At 46.9% G+C, this 15,534-nt stretch overlaps 1 protein-coding gene across 2 annotated transcripts; it reads left to right on the plus strand.

Annotated features, from left to right (window-relative positions):
• Window positions 1-132: 132 nt before the first annotated feature.
• Window positions 133-15,289, plus strand: wdr43 (WD repeat domain 43). Of its 2 annotated transcripts, none has more exons than XM_056427012.1 (18): window positions 133-383; window positions 1,215-1,349; window positions 1,450-1,568; window positions 4,663-4,786; window positions 4,970-5,088; window positions 5,204-5,306; window positions 5,438-5,502; window positions 7,420-7,579; window positions 9,138-9,224; window positions 9,312-9,437; window positions 11,000-11,149; window positions 11,267-11,353; window positions 11,431-11,462; window positions 11,567-11,630; window positions 12,127-12,240; window positions 12,915-12,984; window positions 14,297-14,361; window positions 14,444-15,289. In XM_056427012.1, exons 1-18 carry the CDS (start codon window positions 177-179, stop codon window positions 14,579-14,581), a joined length of 1,965 nt encoding a protein of 654 aa, XP_056282987.1. In that variant the 5' UTR covers window positions 133-176; the 3' UTR covers window positions 14,582-15,289. The 2 variants fall into 2 exon arrangements, with proteins under 2 accessions (XP_056282987.1, XP_056282989.1); XM_056427014.1 differs by having other exon boundaries at window positions 4,666-4,786.
• Window positions 15,290-15,534: the final 245 nt, after the last annotated feature.

The raw sequence follows: 15,534 nt of genomic DNA on the forward strand, positions 1-15,534 counted from the left end.
TTAAAATAGTTCCGTCTTTGACGAGGATACCTGAAGGCAGCACGAGTCCCCCTGCTCCTTCGCCTCGCAGGGGGCGGTGCTCTCCCCTCTCGCGCGCCTGCGCGCATGTCCTCTCAGGTCCACACGTGGTCGGTCTGCTGTGAACCACGCACGCAGACGCAAGCAGCGGCTCAGAAATGGCGGCCGACACTGGGAGCTCGTCGCTGCAGCTACCCTGCGTGTTTTCACCCAACTCCCGACAGTACCTGGCGCTGTGTGCCCAGGACGGCCGACTGCGCATCTGGAACACAGACAGTAAAACACTTCACCAAGAATACGTGCCTTCAGCCCACCTGAGTGCCACTTGTATCTGCATAGCCTGGGCACCATGCCGGGCAGTAAAGGTACGTGACGCTGCGCGAGCGAGGCCCGAGCAGAGCGGAGAGTTTCCGCAGCGAAAAGCCAGACAAAGTGTCACCTTTCCTTCAAAGGAAAGGACACGGACAGCTTCAACCCGTCTAACGTGCATTACAGCGCGCGCGTTAACGTGTAAGACCCCCGCTCGGGGTTTGAATAAGCTAGCCACGTTAGCAGCTAGCTCGCTAGCTTACACCAGCTGCGCAGGACGCACATGTTGGTCCCGCGTGGTAGTGGAGAGAACACGGGATACCGTGTTCATGCAGCCGCTCAGCGCGGACCGGCTACACGGGTCACGCGCGGCCTACACCTGGATCCGCGCGATGAGATCCGACATCAATTTAGGCCGCTCGCGCTGCGATTTTAAAGTCGTTATATAAAGTTAGCTATAGCCCACCGACGCGTCAGCAGCGCGAGCCACCATGACACGTCCGAGTGGGGTGGAAGAAAAAAAGTTTGTCATTAATGTCTGGGCAACCCCGTTTCTCACACGGCGATGACGTAAGCAATTAAACGTAATTACGCTTTTTAACACCATGTGGAATGTGTGTTCATTGTCGTTTGACTTTTTTAAATATTTAATTCGGCCACAGCTTATCAGTAGCTTGTGGAGCGAGCTCTTTGAACACATTTAAAGTGGTTGCAGTGATTCAAATACAACGTGTTTGTTCTTTTCAGCCCCTGTATGTGTATGTAGGAAGGTCAATGCTGTAATTAACTTGATATTTTAATAGTAGCAGCGATAACTAAGTATGCATCCTCCTTTTATCATTGTTTGTGATCTTAAGGCAAGTATATATCTCCAATATGTTTTTCAGGATGGACCCCAGAGGAAGAAGAGGAAATCAGAGGCCGGGCAGGCGGAGGAGAAGGCAGACCTGTTGGCGATGGGCACGGCGGCGGGCAGTGTCCTTATCTACAGTGCAGTGAAGGGAGCCCTGCACTGCACCCTGGTGAGTCCCGGCCTTGACGAGCATCCTTGTATTTTTCAAAAGAGTCGTGGCACCGTGTGGGTCGTCTAGCACTGTTAACCATCTATTTCCCTTCTGCCAGGATGGAGGTCACAGCGGAGGGGTGAACTGTATCCAGTGGCACCCTGAAGATAGTTTATTATACAGCGGCTCAGATGATACGAACATCATAGAGTGGGACCTGCAGACGGGCAAGACGAGGTCAGTATGCAGCTCGTTGTGCTGCACTCATCCGGATCTTTGGTTTTCTTTCTAATATCAGACTCAGTTCTGTTATAAATTTCCATTATCCCTTTACTGTTGTGATCTTAAATCAGACACTGGATTTATTGTTTAGTATTTTAACCCCAATTTGAAGTCATCGGAATTCATGCCACTTTGACCTCACTCTAAACTGACGGTCACCACAACCCCACCACCTGTGCGTTACCTGCACACCTCCGTGCAGACGGAGCAGCCATTTCTCCACTTAATTGGGCACCAGAGCGCTGCAGTGTGAATATAGAAGTCGAGATTCAATATTTTTTAAACGGGATATAAGAAGGAATGATTGAGTTCCTCCTGATGCATCCGAAGCTCACAGAGCCAAAATGTGTTCGTTATATTGTTTAAGCTTTAAATGAGGAAAAGAAAATGTTGTGTTTTCAGTTCATCCCACTTCGTGTCAAGAGTCAAATTATGTTATTGAGCAAGACATCTAATGCCTCTTACACTCTTATTATTATTTTCTCCGGTAGAACTACCAAAACAATGTACGCGTGTTGCAGAACTCATGTTTTCACTCTTGTATGCTCTCTAACGAGGACGGACGGGGACTCACAGAGTACACGTGTTTCTCTCGGCTGTTTTCTAGAATTAACATCAATTAGCGACGGTTGACGAGCTGCTGGGGACGGTTGTCATTTTGCTCCTTGGTGGCTCAGTGGTGAGCAGGGTCGTCCTTCAAGCAGAGGACCGGCGGTTCCATTCCACCGCGAGCCATGTGTCCTCGGGCAAGACACGTGACCCCAAAACAGCTCCTGTGTCTACGGTGTGTTTGTGTTAGGTCAGTCCTGATGGGCACGTGGCTCCTCCCATCACTGTGTGAATGGGTGGATGATGTCATGAGGTCCATTTGCTCGTTTTCACATTGCCATCTGGGGTTAAATAACTATTATGAAGAGCACATTTCTTATAAACGGCCCTCTTTTTTACAACACTTTCATCTTAACATTAGACGTATAGATTTATATCGTACACTCGACCTATTTACATATTCAACCTACGATGTGGTGGGTCCATCCGACCGATTCCACTGCATTTCTTCTGGTGATCAATGTTCTTACTGGTTAGTTGGGCTGCTCACTCTTTTATTTTATTCAACCCGGAGACCTGGGTTCTTTTCCTAAATTAAAAGTGGCGTCTGACTATGAATACCCCACAGTTAGGGAGCAGTGGCCCCAGGAGTAGGGCCCTAAAACAGGTCAAACGGGCCCTCGGTCCATAAAGCAGACTGGATGTCTGGAGCTGCTTTTTGCTGAAGTTTAACAAAATGCAGGTCGACCTCTGTTCCTCCAGAACACAGACCAACAACAAGCTTCAGTTTCCAATCAATAGCCTTCTGAGGTGAACAGAAACTCAACTGATGTTTTATTTTTCATTACGAAGCATCTCTTAATTGAAACAACCGTCTGTTTCACGGCTTCGTCCTCCGCCGCTCTGGCGATGGTACCTTCAGGGTCCAGTGTTTTTATGTGGTTCTAGTTGTCTTTTTAAAGTCATGTAATAAAACAAAGTATCCTATTAAAAAAAAAAAAAGATGCACACAGGAACAATCAATAAAATCGCATTGAAATAAAACCAAAACACAGCGGTGAAACGATGGTCCAGCCCAAAGAAGTACGACGGAGTCTGATTGGTAGAATACAATCTGCCGGCCAGGGCAAAAGCGCAACCGACCTGAACCGGTCGAATCAAGTTACTTTTTTACTCAAAGCTGAATTTCAGGTGTGTTTCCGGCAGCTTTACAACCTGGGCCTTGTGGACCTTGTAGCTTCTGATGCACGTTAAAAAAAACAAGAGGAAAAACCTTTCACGTCAGATGCACCACCATAATTTATTTTGACCTATTCGTCTATATTGGGGTGAGGGAGATCGTTCTGTTTTTATGTCACAATCTGAAGAGCTCGTACCGGCCAATTTCACAGAAGCTACAGTTGCTCTAACTTTGTGTCACTGGGACAACAGCTCATCGGCTTCCAAAAACATCTGGCAGCCAATTTAATTTAATCGATCAGCTCCAACTATGTTGTGATGAGGCGACTAGCGGAGCAACGAGCTGTAAAACTCAAAGCGTGTTCAGAGTCGCCGATCACACAAAAGTAAAAAGAAGCAAATAAACCGTTTAGAGATCCATGATCACGTTTTTTTTGGCATGATCCATATTGGCAGATCCGTACACCTTTTGTGTCAACTCTACGAAGGGGCAGTAAATCAGATTATCAAAGCAGTTAGTAAGTCAGTTACAGCTCTTCCAAGCAAAAAGGCTTGAGGGGTTCAGTGCAGGAAACATACATCACAGGTTTCTTTAGTTCTCCAAGAGACAAATGGGTGAAATAACAAGAGAGGCTGATTCTGCAGAACAAGTGCCACGAGTTATCGGTGGAGTTAACTTAATCTCTCACAGGGGTAACCGTTTTGATAGAAGTGTAAGAAAAAGTCTTTTAGAGTCTTTTATGAATAACTACCAACCTTTTTTTTTTGCGCAGTAAACGTTCTAACGCCTCTATCCGACCGTCACCTGCTCCTAGAGCGCTCAAAAGTAGCTCACATTTTAAGAGCCTCGTCCTCTTGATAACCAAGTGTTTGAAGGCAGTTTTATTTCCTTTTCTGGTCCCCTCAGCCTCTACTCGTGTATAAACGGCACTGGTAATTTGGAAGACACCAGGAGCCGACACTCCAACCATCAAATGCTTGAAATATAACAAGTGCAACATCGACGGCTCCTCCGGTGTTTAGCTTCTCTGTATTTCAGCATAAACTCCGGTCACTCTGGTAATTTGGCGGCAGAACTGTCGGCGGGGTACAATCACGAGTCGTAATGTCGCCGTGAATCATCACGACGGTGCTTTGCCGTCTGTCGGCTGGAGCGCATCCATCGTCCATTAAATCTAAAAGCTGTGGTGGAACACGATGGTGCTACTCGGAGAACAAAGCTGCTGCTCCCAATCGTTTTGTTATGGCGACATCACGCAGGAAGAATCAATGATCCCGTAAATATGCAGTTAAAACGACCCGCCGTTTGTGTTTGTCACAGTAGTAAGTGGAAGGCGGACCGCGGGGCGGTGACCAGTCTGTGTGTGAGCCCCGACGGCAAACTGCTGCTCTCAGCTGGCCTCGTCATCAAGATGTGGGACTTGGACACCAAGGAGGTCTACAGGGTGAGTGCCAGACCAGTGCTGTTCATTTGGAGTTTTCTTGGACCAGAGTCGGTTGTTCTGGGGTGTCGTACACATACGCTGGGAGCTGGGATCGGTGCTAATGAGAATATCCGCTCCCAGTTCCAAACACAGGATGTTTTCAGTCCAATTAATTGCCGTTTTGTCCTCGTCTCCTTTCCACAGAAGTTCACAGGCCACTCCACGGCCGTGACGACCCTGCGCTTTGCCACCACGCGGCCTCCCGACAGCAACGGCCTGTACTTCCTGTCCGGAGCTGCACACGATCGGCTGCTCAGTGTCTGGTGAGTGCACCCCCCCTCCCCCCCTGTTGTCGTTGACGCCCCGGCATTGCTTTGCTTGAAATGTACAGCTGCATATTTTTTACGCCGTGTGACATGAAGCCGTCTTACCCCGCAGGCAAGTACGAAAGGACAGAAAGGACAAGAACTCAGTGGTGTCTTTCACGCTGACGGACGAGCCGCGGCACGTCGACATCGTCGCGTCTACCGGCAAGGAAGAGGTCAGAGCGGGCGACGATGTTTACTCATTTGACTGCGTGGGAGCGTAACGCTGAGGACTTGAGCTCAAGGCTCTGCTGGAGTGTTCCTCCCCGTGCTGACGCTCTGTGCCTCGTGCAAACGTTTGTTTCAGGCGGTGAGGCTGGCGGTGGTGTGCAAGGATGGCCAGCTGCATCTCTTTGAACACTTTTTAAATGGGTAAGCACTGAAACACGGCCACACACCACACTGAGGTCACTTTGGGAAACGTGTTTAAAAAGCGATTACCTTTTCTCATTTATGGGACCCTTTTTCAGGGTGTCTGCGGGGCATTAAAAAGTCTTAAATTGCTTTTCCTAAAAATAAGGCCTTAAAAAGTCTTAAATTGTCTTAAATTCAGATTGGATTGGTCTTACATTTTTTGTGTGTCATGTCATTAGGAATATGAGGCAATCTGTTCCGCCAGGTCCATATTTTGCTCCAGTTGCTCAGCGGCGTCTCTGGTGTCGCCGGGGCCACGCCCCTTCTCTTAAAGGGGCCCCGCGTATTCGGTCCCATCAATCCCCTACAACGTGAAGCATCGGCTAGTTTAGAAAACATGGGGGATGCAAGTTCAACAACGGCTTGAAAAGAACGAGTGTTTCTGGTCACGGTCGGTGAAATGCTTCTGAAGCTGCGTTATGTGTCGGGAGACTTTCCAGCGGTGGAATCTCACGAGCAGAGCAAGAAGCACAGAGACTAGCGAAGGCCGCCAGCAGCCCGCGGGGCTAGCTCCTGCTCCGCCGCCAGCAACAATGTCAACGCTACAACGCTGGAGGTCACCGGAGGAAATCCAGCGCCGTGCAACAAAGAGCTCATCACCGAAGTCCAACGCTGCAGTGCGTTCTTCATTCTGTTCCACGAGACTCTGGACCAGACCACCGCGAGCAGACAGCTGGACTTCATGTGCGTTATTGGTGAAATGACCAGGTCCCGTCAGGATCCTATGGAGCTCATGGGCCATGACACGCCCAGGACCTACTTCAGCATCTCAAAGTAAGTCTAACATAAATATATGTATTAACTATCCTCTTGTATATGAGTATGTGTTTCATATAGTTAAGCTTTACTCATGTGTCAAGTTAATAACAGCTATGCATAGGCGCACTACACATTAATTAGACTAATTAAAAATAGTTTTAGAATGGTAGTAGAGTGGTGTTTACCTGTCAATATGTCTACATAGTATACACTAGGCTCAAGGGATGGCTCACGTTGCTTAATTTGTAAAAATAGTGTTCATTCCTATTTATCCAGTCTGACATTAATCTGAAGTGGTGGTGTCATGAAGAGCTGTGTTGACTGTTGTTTGGCTAATGTCTGCCTTTTCTTTCTTTTTTCCAGGAGAATGGACCAAATGTCAACTGGAAGTTTTTGTATTAATACAGTTTGAAAAGGATTGTTTTCCTAGTATATTCACAAAAGCGCAGGAGTAGACATGAACCTGTGCACAAACATCCATCACATAGAGACATGAGAACTCTCACTCACACACACACATACATTCTATTATGTAAATGTATTTGCATTTTAAAAGCAGCTGGAAATGTTATGTTATTTTATAGATTTTTTTGTTCAAAAGGAACTATTGCACGTATTTTAAAAATATATTTACTTGATTTTATAGACATTTGTTCATGGGACCTAAATGTTCTGAAAATGTTGTATTAATAAATATAATTTACAACAGCAATGACATTTGTGTTATCCTTTTGCATTACACCATACTGTTAATTTTGAACAGACATCAGTGTGTTTACTTTGAATTAATTAATTTAGATTAATGTATATTTCCTTCGTACGTTAGGTCTTAAATTTTATTTAGATGTGGTCTTAAAAAGTCATAAATGTCACTGGTTTATTCCTGTAGACACCCTGCTTTTTAGTATTCCCCTCATAAAGGACATCCATGATTTTCAATTGAAACAAAGCTGCTCTGCTGTTGCAGCAGCTGTATTTTGAGAGGGTAACCCCCCCCCCCCCCCCAATGGTGGCTGAAAGTTATTTAGCATATTCATTCCCTGTGTTTGCCCCTGGTGGCCGATCACTTCTCGTCTCTGCAGTCATTTGTCACTTTAATCCCGCCTGTCCCCGCAGGCCCTGCAAGAAGCCGCTGTCGCCCTCGTGCACGGTGCAGATGTCGGACACGAAGGACTCCCCGGCGCCGATCCCCCTGCTGGCGGCCGCTTTTAAAGCCGGTACGCAAACTGTGCTTCTGGGCTACGGCAACCACCTGCAGCCTGTGATGGAGAAAGTGGTGAGTCACCAGTACACTCGACTGGTCCCAGCGCCCCGCTGTGGAGTGTGTCAGGGTTCAGTTACACCTCGAGGTGTCATTAGCTTGATTAGTTCTATTCAGAAAAATATGATGTAAACTAACCGTATTCTGTTTTCAAATGTAATTTAGTAAAATGTAGTTTTTGGCAAGAAACATGCATTTTATTCAGTCTACATCCAGTTTAAAGATGTTTTCTCCTCGATATGAAATGGATTGCAGACAAATTAAGATTTGTTTAACTTAACACCAGCTCTAAGCAGCTAATAATGCATCAGAACTACTGATGCCAAGATTTATTCTTTTAATTATTAAACACAACATTTTAATCTAATATATTTTCGAGTCACTTGAATTGTTTTTATGTGAAATAACTTTTACAGACTGCAGGAGAACAAGGAGCTTAAGTTTTCAATTAATCAATATAAGATGTTTTTATTAATCTTTCAGGAATGGAATGCAGACTTGAGTTGGCTTTTCTGTATTTTGACATTTTGATTTGTTTACGGGGTTTATTGGCTTTAAGCTGTCCACATGTAATTAATTAGTAATTTTTGGAAAAGTAATGCAAATTTGTTATATTCAAATATTAATTCAAACGGAATATATACTGTATGCTTTGGAATTCTCATTTTTAGTTTAAATACAACATTCTCACTTGTTCATGTATACACCGAGTTTTCACAAAATGTTTAATCATGGAAATTTTGGTTTAAATTCCTGGAAAGGTCCTGGAGATCCACTGGTCAGCATTTGGATGAACCCGTCACAAACAGAACTGACAGCGCTTTACTCTCCTGAGTTTACTCAGCCGACTGTTTGTGGGTTAAACGCGTCATACGCGTCGGTGAGGGGGCGTGGCTTAACTCCGTTGCCTTTCTCCGTGGAAAAATAGTTTCCGCTATCCGCCATGGAAAAATAAACACTTTTCTACGTTCTACTTCTTGTGGAAATGCCACACACGTGGTAACAAGTAGCGCCCTGGTGTCTGGGTTCATGACGTCACCCGTAGGCGCACACAGCTCCGTGAATGTCTCCGACAAGTGAATGACTTCCGCTTCCAGCGCCACGAGAGCAGCAGCAGCCAATTAGATTCACTAACAGAGGAGCAGCTCAGCGCTGATTGGCTCTCACAACGCAGCGTTCTGTCCTCTCCCTCCGCTCTGGTTTCTCCTGCGCCGCTCTGCGCTCAAATCTACTTTGTTTATACTCTGCGATTTATTGAGCGCCGTAATAATCACGCGACACAACGAATCGATAATGAAATTCGTTGCCAACTATTTTAATAAAAGATTTTTATCGATTCGTTGTTGCAGCCCTAGTTGTGACTAGTATTCAACATGTTATGTGATAATTATTCAGGAATACTGCATGCTTGATGGCATCAACATAATTCTCAGCTATCGTATGTTTTGTTTTGACTGGACAATTCACTGCTGATCGCTACTCGGTGAATATGAAGATGTTCATCAGGTTTGGCAGCGTCACAGCAATGAGACTCCTGATTTACCCACAATGCTCTCTCCTCCTCTCCGTGCAGGAGATCAACACGGCAGAGAGACACGTGTGTTTGACCCGGGATGTCCAGACCAGCTTGTCCCTTTCCATGGAGACCGCCGTCTCAAAGGTAACTCTTTCATCTCACTGAGTCGAGAGAACATGGAGGGAAAAAACATGAACACTTGAGGTTAATATTATTATGTTTCCGTTGCAGGTGAAAACCCCTGTTGTCAACTCCAAGAGCCGAGTGTTGGTCCCAGGACTTCCTGGTCACCAAGCCCCCGTCAAGGGAAGCTCACTGGGCTCAGAGAAGAGAAAAAAAGACACAGATACCAAAGAGGTGAGACACGAGCCTCATGAAGACCCCGTGGTGGCGCTCGCATTGGTCTAACGCCATCATAACGGGCCACGAGACGTGGACCTCTTTCTTTATGCGATCACTTTTGTATTCATATTCAGGATGTGCATCGGAAATTATACCCATGGACATAAATAATGAGTATATATATATGTATTTGTATATATAGTCATGGTGGAACGGTGTTTGGACTTCATATTGTTCATGTGGGGAAAGGCTGACTCGCATTAATAAGTAGAGCCAAATAATGCAGTCAAGAAGGCAGCACATGTCCTCATGTTTGGGAACCTTTCCTCCAAAGCTGGCCATGAGCCCTGGACTTCAGCTGAATGTCAGCCTGTCGTGTCAACAGCTCATCCTCCACTCCAGACGAGTGATTCAACCTCAATGTCTCCCCAAATGGGTCGCAGCACGTGAATGAAGCGACTGGACTGTAAAGCAAAGTCTTGAAAGCGTCTCTCAAACTCGGACAGACACTTGTGTTGCTATGGAAGGCTAACTAATCAGCTAATGAGCGAATTTGCTCATTGTAGTTTTGTCGTGCGGTTGGCTGCGCGTGGTGACCCATGTCTCGGACTGGCTGCTCTGTATGTCAATCAAGTGGAAAATGCCGTCGGGAGGATCCTTTTCTTTTAATCTCATGCGCTCTACCCGCACTGCCTATCCACCTGCTGGCCCCCCCTGCTCTAAAGAATGTTGCTTTGCTTTCCGTGACCTTGTCTTTCCACTGAAAGCTCTGCAGGTACAATGTCTGCTCGTAGGAGAGAGAATGTGTCTCTAGCGCAATAAGCCACGACGCACATATTTGATAATTCATTTCATAAAAATGGATAATATAATCTGTATTGTCATGTTCTCCAGGTGTCCCCAAGTGTTACCAATGTTGGGGATAACCGATGAGGGTCCACAGGCTATTTATATTGGAACTATTTAGATCTTCACAGCCTCTCAGCAGTTCAGTCAAAACAAGTAATTTGGGGGCAAAATATGAAAAAATGTAGAATAAAGTGTTTTTGATGGAACTTCTCAAATGCTCTTTAATTCCCTCTGGCCGGTGTTAGGGTTCAGAAAGCTAATAACATATCATAATTAAATCTGAAAACTCCATGCCGCGATTTCTATTGAAGACGTTTCCTCTTGGGGAGTGTGGAGGGATTGATCTTCAGCAGCGTCATTCCAGGTGTATTACACAAGGAGCCATTCGGGGTCGAGTGTCTCCATTTGGTCCGTTTAGTTGTGTGATATTTCTTTCATATTTATTCCTGTTGGCCAGTAGAAGTTCCCAATAGAGCAGGGCATGTGTTCACTCTGAGTGTGTAGTTAGACATTGATTTACTAAATCACGTTTACATTGACAACATGTTTTATCTGTTGCTCCCTTAAAAGCACATCTGAAATAACCGACCCGTACCCATGAGAAGACGTTGAAGTGTCGTACGGCATGTTTTTATATTACCTGGACACTTAGCGTGACCACACATTGCACACCCCTCTCCGCCCCCCCCCCCCCCCCCCCCCGCTGACGTGTCCGTGCTCTCCCGTAGATGTCGATAGCGGAGCGGCTCGGTGAAATCGATCTGTCCACCGTCTCCGCCGACAAGGGGGCCCCGAAAGGAACGGCCTCTTTACAGACTGACAACTTTGCGGTGCTGCTGGTGCAGGGCCTGGAGAGCAGCGACACCAACATCCTCAATGTAAGGGTCCAAAGGGACTTTCCAACGTTTGCCCACAGATTCCTCACTCACACAGAAAAGTGCATTTAAGGAAGTTGTTAACTGGCTTTTCTTTCCCCTCCTTTCTCTTTTCTACAGAAAGTTTTCCAGACTCGTAAAGAGATTGTGATAAAGAAAACGGTTGCTCGGTTACCCATCCCTGCTGTTTTACCTTTGGTGGAAGAGGTGGGTTGATTTTCTGTGAGTTGTGTTGACTGCAGTGTGTTAAGTGTGTATCTAATGAACCCTTTTATCTCCTGTAGATCACAAAGAGGCTCCAAGGGCATCCTTTTACGTAAGTCAGAGTGCAATTGGTTTCTGTTTTTGATGTTTAACTTTCTATTATATAAAAGCATCGTGTGTGTGTGTGTATTCATACGTAATTGTTCCTTCCCACAGGGCCGTTCTCATGGTGCGGTGGCTCAAGGCCGTGCTCACTCACCACACATCGTACCTGGCATCGGTGAGTCTGCGCACCAACATCGCCACCATAAAGCCTCCGCTCTGTCGCCCGCCTTGTGGTGTTGGGATGCTCATAACGGGATCGCTCCCCAGCGCGGCAGTTTAAAGTAAAACTAACATACGGCGTCCTCCTGTGCGCATCGACGTTCATGTTTAATCTCATTTCGATGCGCGGCCGCGGGCTCCTCCACGCCGTCTGCAGCTGACGGTTATGGAGACATTTCCATAACCGGCAGCTGGAGATCCATTGAGCTGGAGACCTTTGACTCCTGACGCTTCCCCTCACCTGTCAAACGGGTCGCCGCTTACCTTCTATGAGCTATTGTCCTCCACCTCCACACTCGACTCTATACACGACAGAGCGGGAGTTAACGGGGGAGGGGCACCTCGGCAGAGGTCGGCTCATCGAGTGCCTGCTTTTTGTTTTCCCCCGCTGCTGAAATGTGTATTATTATTTAGTTTTGTACCTCCAATCGATCCATCTGTCTCCCCGACAGCTGCCAGACCTGGTCTCCCGGCTGGGAGTGCTTTACCACATGATCGAGAGCCGGGTGAAGATGTTCCACAAGCTGACGAAGCTGCATGGGAAGCTGTACCTGCTGATGACTCAGGTAGGCGTCCACACGCGCACGAATGAGCACTGCACGTTGCCCTCAAGTGGTTTTTAAATAACACTGGTGTTGTATGTAGGGCTGATGATGCACCCTGCAGCAACCGCAGAAGTGTAAAAATGTTTCCAAATGTCACTTATTACTCGTTGGCTGTGATTGGCAGAAATCAAACCCATATTTTGGTCAATATTGAGATCACAATAAGTGACGTTAATGTTCGTCATACATTTACAGAGAGCAGCCTCCATGAACTAGCTTAAGAATGATGTAACACACCCAGACCCACTGGGAGCGGCTCGCGGCACCATGAAGGAGACGAATCTCCCTCCAGAGCTGCTGCCCAAATGTTATGTTGAAGTGCAGCTACCCTGCATTTAAAAAACTTCTACGGTCAATGCAGATCAGGGTGCTCTTGTAAACTAATTTATCAATTAATATTTTGTTAGCATCAATATCAATAGAGCTTTGGATTGGATGTGCAGCATATATCATTTTTTCCACAGCCTGGTATTTAAATAGCAGATTTGAGAACATCGTAAAACATTGCATTGGAGGACCACATGACCGTTTTAAAGTGAGGAGTCATTTAATTACAAAGTGACGTGTGAATAAATATTAAAGTGCATCTGGTCGGGACGCTGCTCTCTAAAGCCGTTCTCCCCTCTCACCACTAGGTGGCGACAAGTGACAGCAGCAAAACCATTACAGAAGTCGACCACACAGCGAAGCTGGTGTATGAAGAAGGTGAGTGTTGGCGTCCCTCTCCGTGTTCACTTTTCCCTAATCTGTCTTCCTAGAAGCCCTTCCGCTATGAAAACCCTTCCTCCCTCCTTGGCGTCTCAGTTCCTTGGTGAACTCCTCAGAACCTCACACGGGGTCGCAGCCCGTCGACCCCGGTGACGGCTCCATTGTTAACGAACCGATTTGAGTTGAGCAGCAGCCGATGGAAATTAAATTATCTAATTTCGCCGTCACCGACTCAAGTGGTACGTTTCACATCGACGCGCGTGGCGGGCCACGGCGGCGCTGTCAGGACGCCGGCTTCTGATTATTTATGACTGGCATTTATTATCTCGTCTGGTGCACCCGAAAGTCCTCCAGGACCTTACCCGCCGTGACGGCGCCGAGTCCGCTGATAATTACGAAGCCGGCGTTGCACGTCCTACGGCCGCTATTGGTGATGCACCGCACGCAAACATGACTCCTGTTGCCTGGCAACCTGGACAGCAGCGTTCAGATCCTCCCCCCATTATTAGTATTTACTTATTAGTATTTTTTTGAGCGGAACAACAATGCCTCGCTCTGTTCACTCTGGTCTCTCATTACCGTGCTGCATGAGGTGCTTATTGAACCCCGGAGACAAACTTCATATTCCCCCCCCCCCATCCTCCTCCTCCACAAGAGGGCCAGAATGCTAAAACAAGTTCATAAAGCAAGCTGATGAGCAGGAGACTCGTTGGTTACAGGTTGTGGTGCTCCGGGCTGATTATGGCTCTGACATGGGAAGTTCAGCGTGCTCAGGAACTAATTGATCTGTGTCGGTAACATTCATTACGCACTGATTAACCGTCCGGTGACAGGAGGCGGTCCAGATTAGATTTAGGCCTCTAGAAACCGTCCCCCGGGGGTGATGGAGCTAACAAGAGCACGCTGCTGTGGGCTCTCGCTGCGACCCGTCTGATTCTCCACGGTTCTCCTCCTCCGTGTGCAGGATGATCACTTTACCACGTCTCACATCCCGCCTCCACACACCTTTCTGTTCTTGATGATTACCGCTGCCTCGTTTCCCTCGTCTTCAGCCTCGCCCAAAAGGCATATTTGCAATATCGCTCTGTTTGCCGCGTCGGCCAATCCCGTCGCCCCTCCTCCTCAGGCGCTATTGTTGTCATAACCAAACGACCCTTCGCTCCGACATGTTTCCATTAAGCAAAAATCTATTTGCTTTTCTCTTCTCTCGCTCCTCTGCCTCTGTCGTGTCCCCTTCAGTGGGCCGTACCATTACTGATGGACTGGATAACGTTTTTACGATCTGTTTTTCCCTGTGTGCCCTTGGTAGAATCATCCGATGAAGACGAGGCCTCTGGTGACGAAGCTCTCCCAGGCGACGATGACGACTCTGAAGTAAGTAACGGGGGGTTTCCAGAAGTGTAACCGTTGGATGACGTGGCCGCTGACCAACACTTTGTTTTGTGGTCCTTCTCAGAACTGGGAGGAGGAGGAGGAGCTGGCGGCAGCGATGGAGGAGGAAGAGGCGGATGAGAAAGGTCCAGACGGCAAAACAGATTCCAAAGCAAACGGAGAGGAAGACATGGAGCCCGGTAACGAGAGCGAAGAGGAGTGAAGACGAGCGGGGGGGAAAGGAATGCCGATCGCACGTAAAATGGACCTGAAAGAGTTATATATACTTTCATTTTATTTTCATGCTTTTGATTTTATTATCAGAACAAAGTATGGTTTTACAAAAAAGAGAAAAGAAAAAAATCAAGTGGACTCATGGTTCAGGAGGGTGACGTCAGCCCCTCCCACATATCTGAGAGACGGATGCAGTATTTTACGAAGTCGCGTAAAAACATTCTTCCTCTTCTTCCTGTCGGTCCGGTCTGCATCCCAGCTCCGCCGGACGAGTTTGCATAAAAATAATAGAAAAGACTGAAATCATCTTGCGGCGTTCCCGTTTGCCTACGCTGTGGTGTGCATTCCAATTTTTTTCTTTTATGTTATAACGTAGTAATGAATAGTTTCAGAGTCTATTGTTTAGGTAGAGGAGCTCTGCAGCGGTTCATTCTGAGACGACCCCGAAGGCCTCCTGGACCCACGGCCACCTCGCCGCCCCACGGACGTATTGGCTGTGCACGTGTGGAGCTGTGATGCAGCCGGCCCCCCCCCGCCTGGCCCCGCCCACACACACAAACCCACACACCAGGTGTTAGTGACCATACATCGTGTCCCCAAACATGTAAATCTGTGTACAGTGAAGTGTTTGTATGGCTCTTCCCTCTGCAGCTGCCCCTCCCCCACACATGTTTGGGATTAAATGAACTGTAAAGTCTCTTGAATGGTTTTTTAATTTTATTTTTTTAATTTTATTTTTATAGTTTCCAATTTTTTTGCAGCCCGAGTCCTTTTAATATTATTTGAGTGTTTAATTTCTGGTTATTCCCCGGGGAGATTGAGGAAAAATTAAGTGAACTTTGCTCAAATAGGGGAATAAATGTCTTGAGGTGTGTGTGATGGGGGCGAGATGAACAGTCCTTTAGAATAAATAAAACTTGTCAGGGTGCGTAAAAGAATTGT

The sequence above is a fragment of the Pseudoliparis swirei genome, chromosome 11 (genome assembly GCF_029220125.1).
Source record: "Pseudoliparis swirei isolate HS2019 ecotype Mariana Trench chromosome 11, NWPU_hadal_v1, whole genome shotgun sequence".
Lineage (NCBI taxonomy): Eukaryota > Metazoa > Chordata > Actinopteri > Perciformes > Liparidae > Pseudoliparis > Pseudoliparis swirei.

Coding starts and splice junctions, on each gene's coding strand:
- wdr43 (XM_056427012.1), top strand. CDS start 177: ATGGCGGCCGACACTGGGAGCTCGTCGCTGCAGCTACCCTGCGTGTTT. Junction 9,438..10,999: donor AAGACACAGATACCAAAGAG/GTGAGACACGAG, acceptor GCTCTCCCGTAG/ATGTCGATAGCGGAGCGGCT. Junction 12,241..12,914: donor TGTACCTGCTGATGACTCAG/GTAGGCGTCCAC, acceptor TCTCACCACTAG/GTGGCGACAAGTGACAGCAG.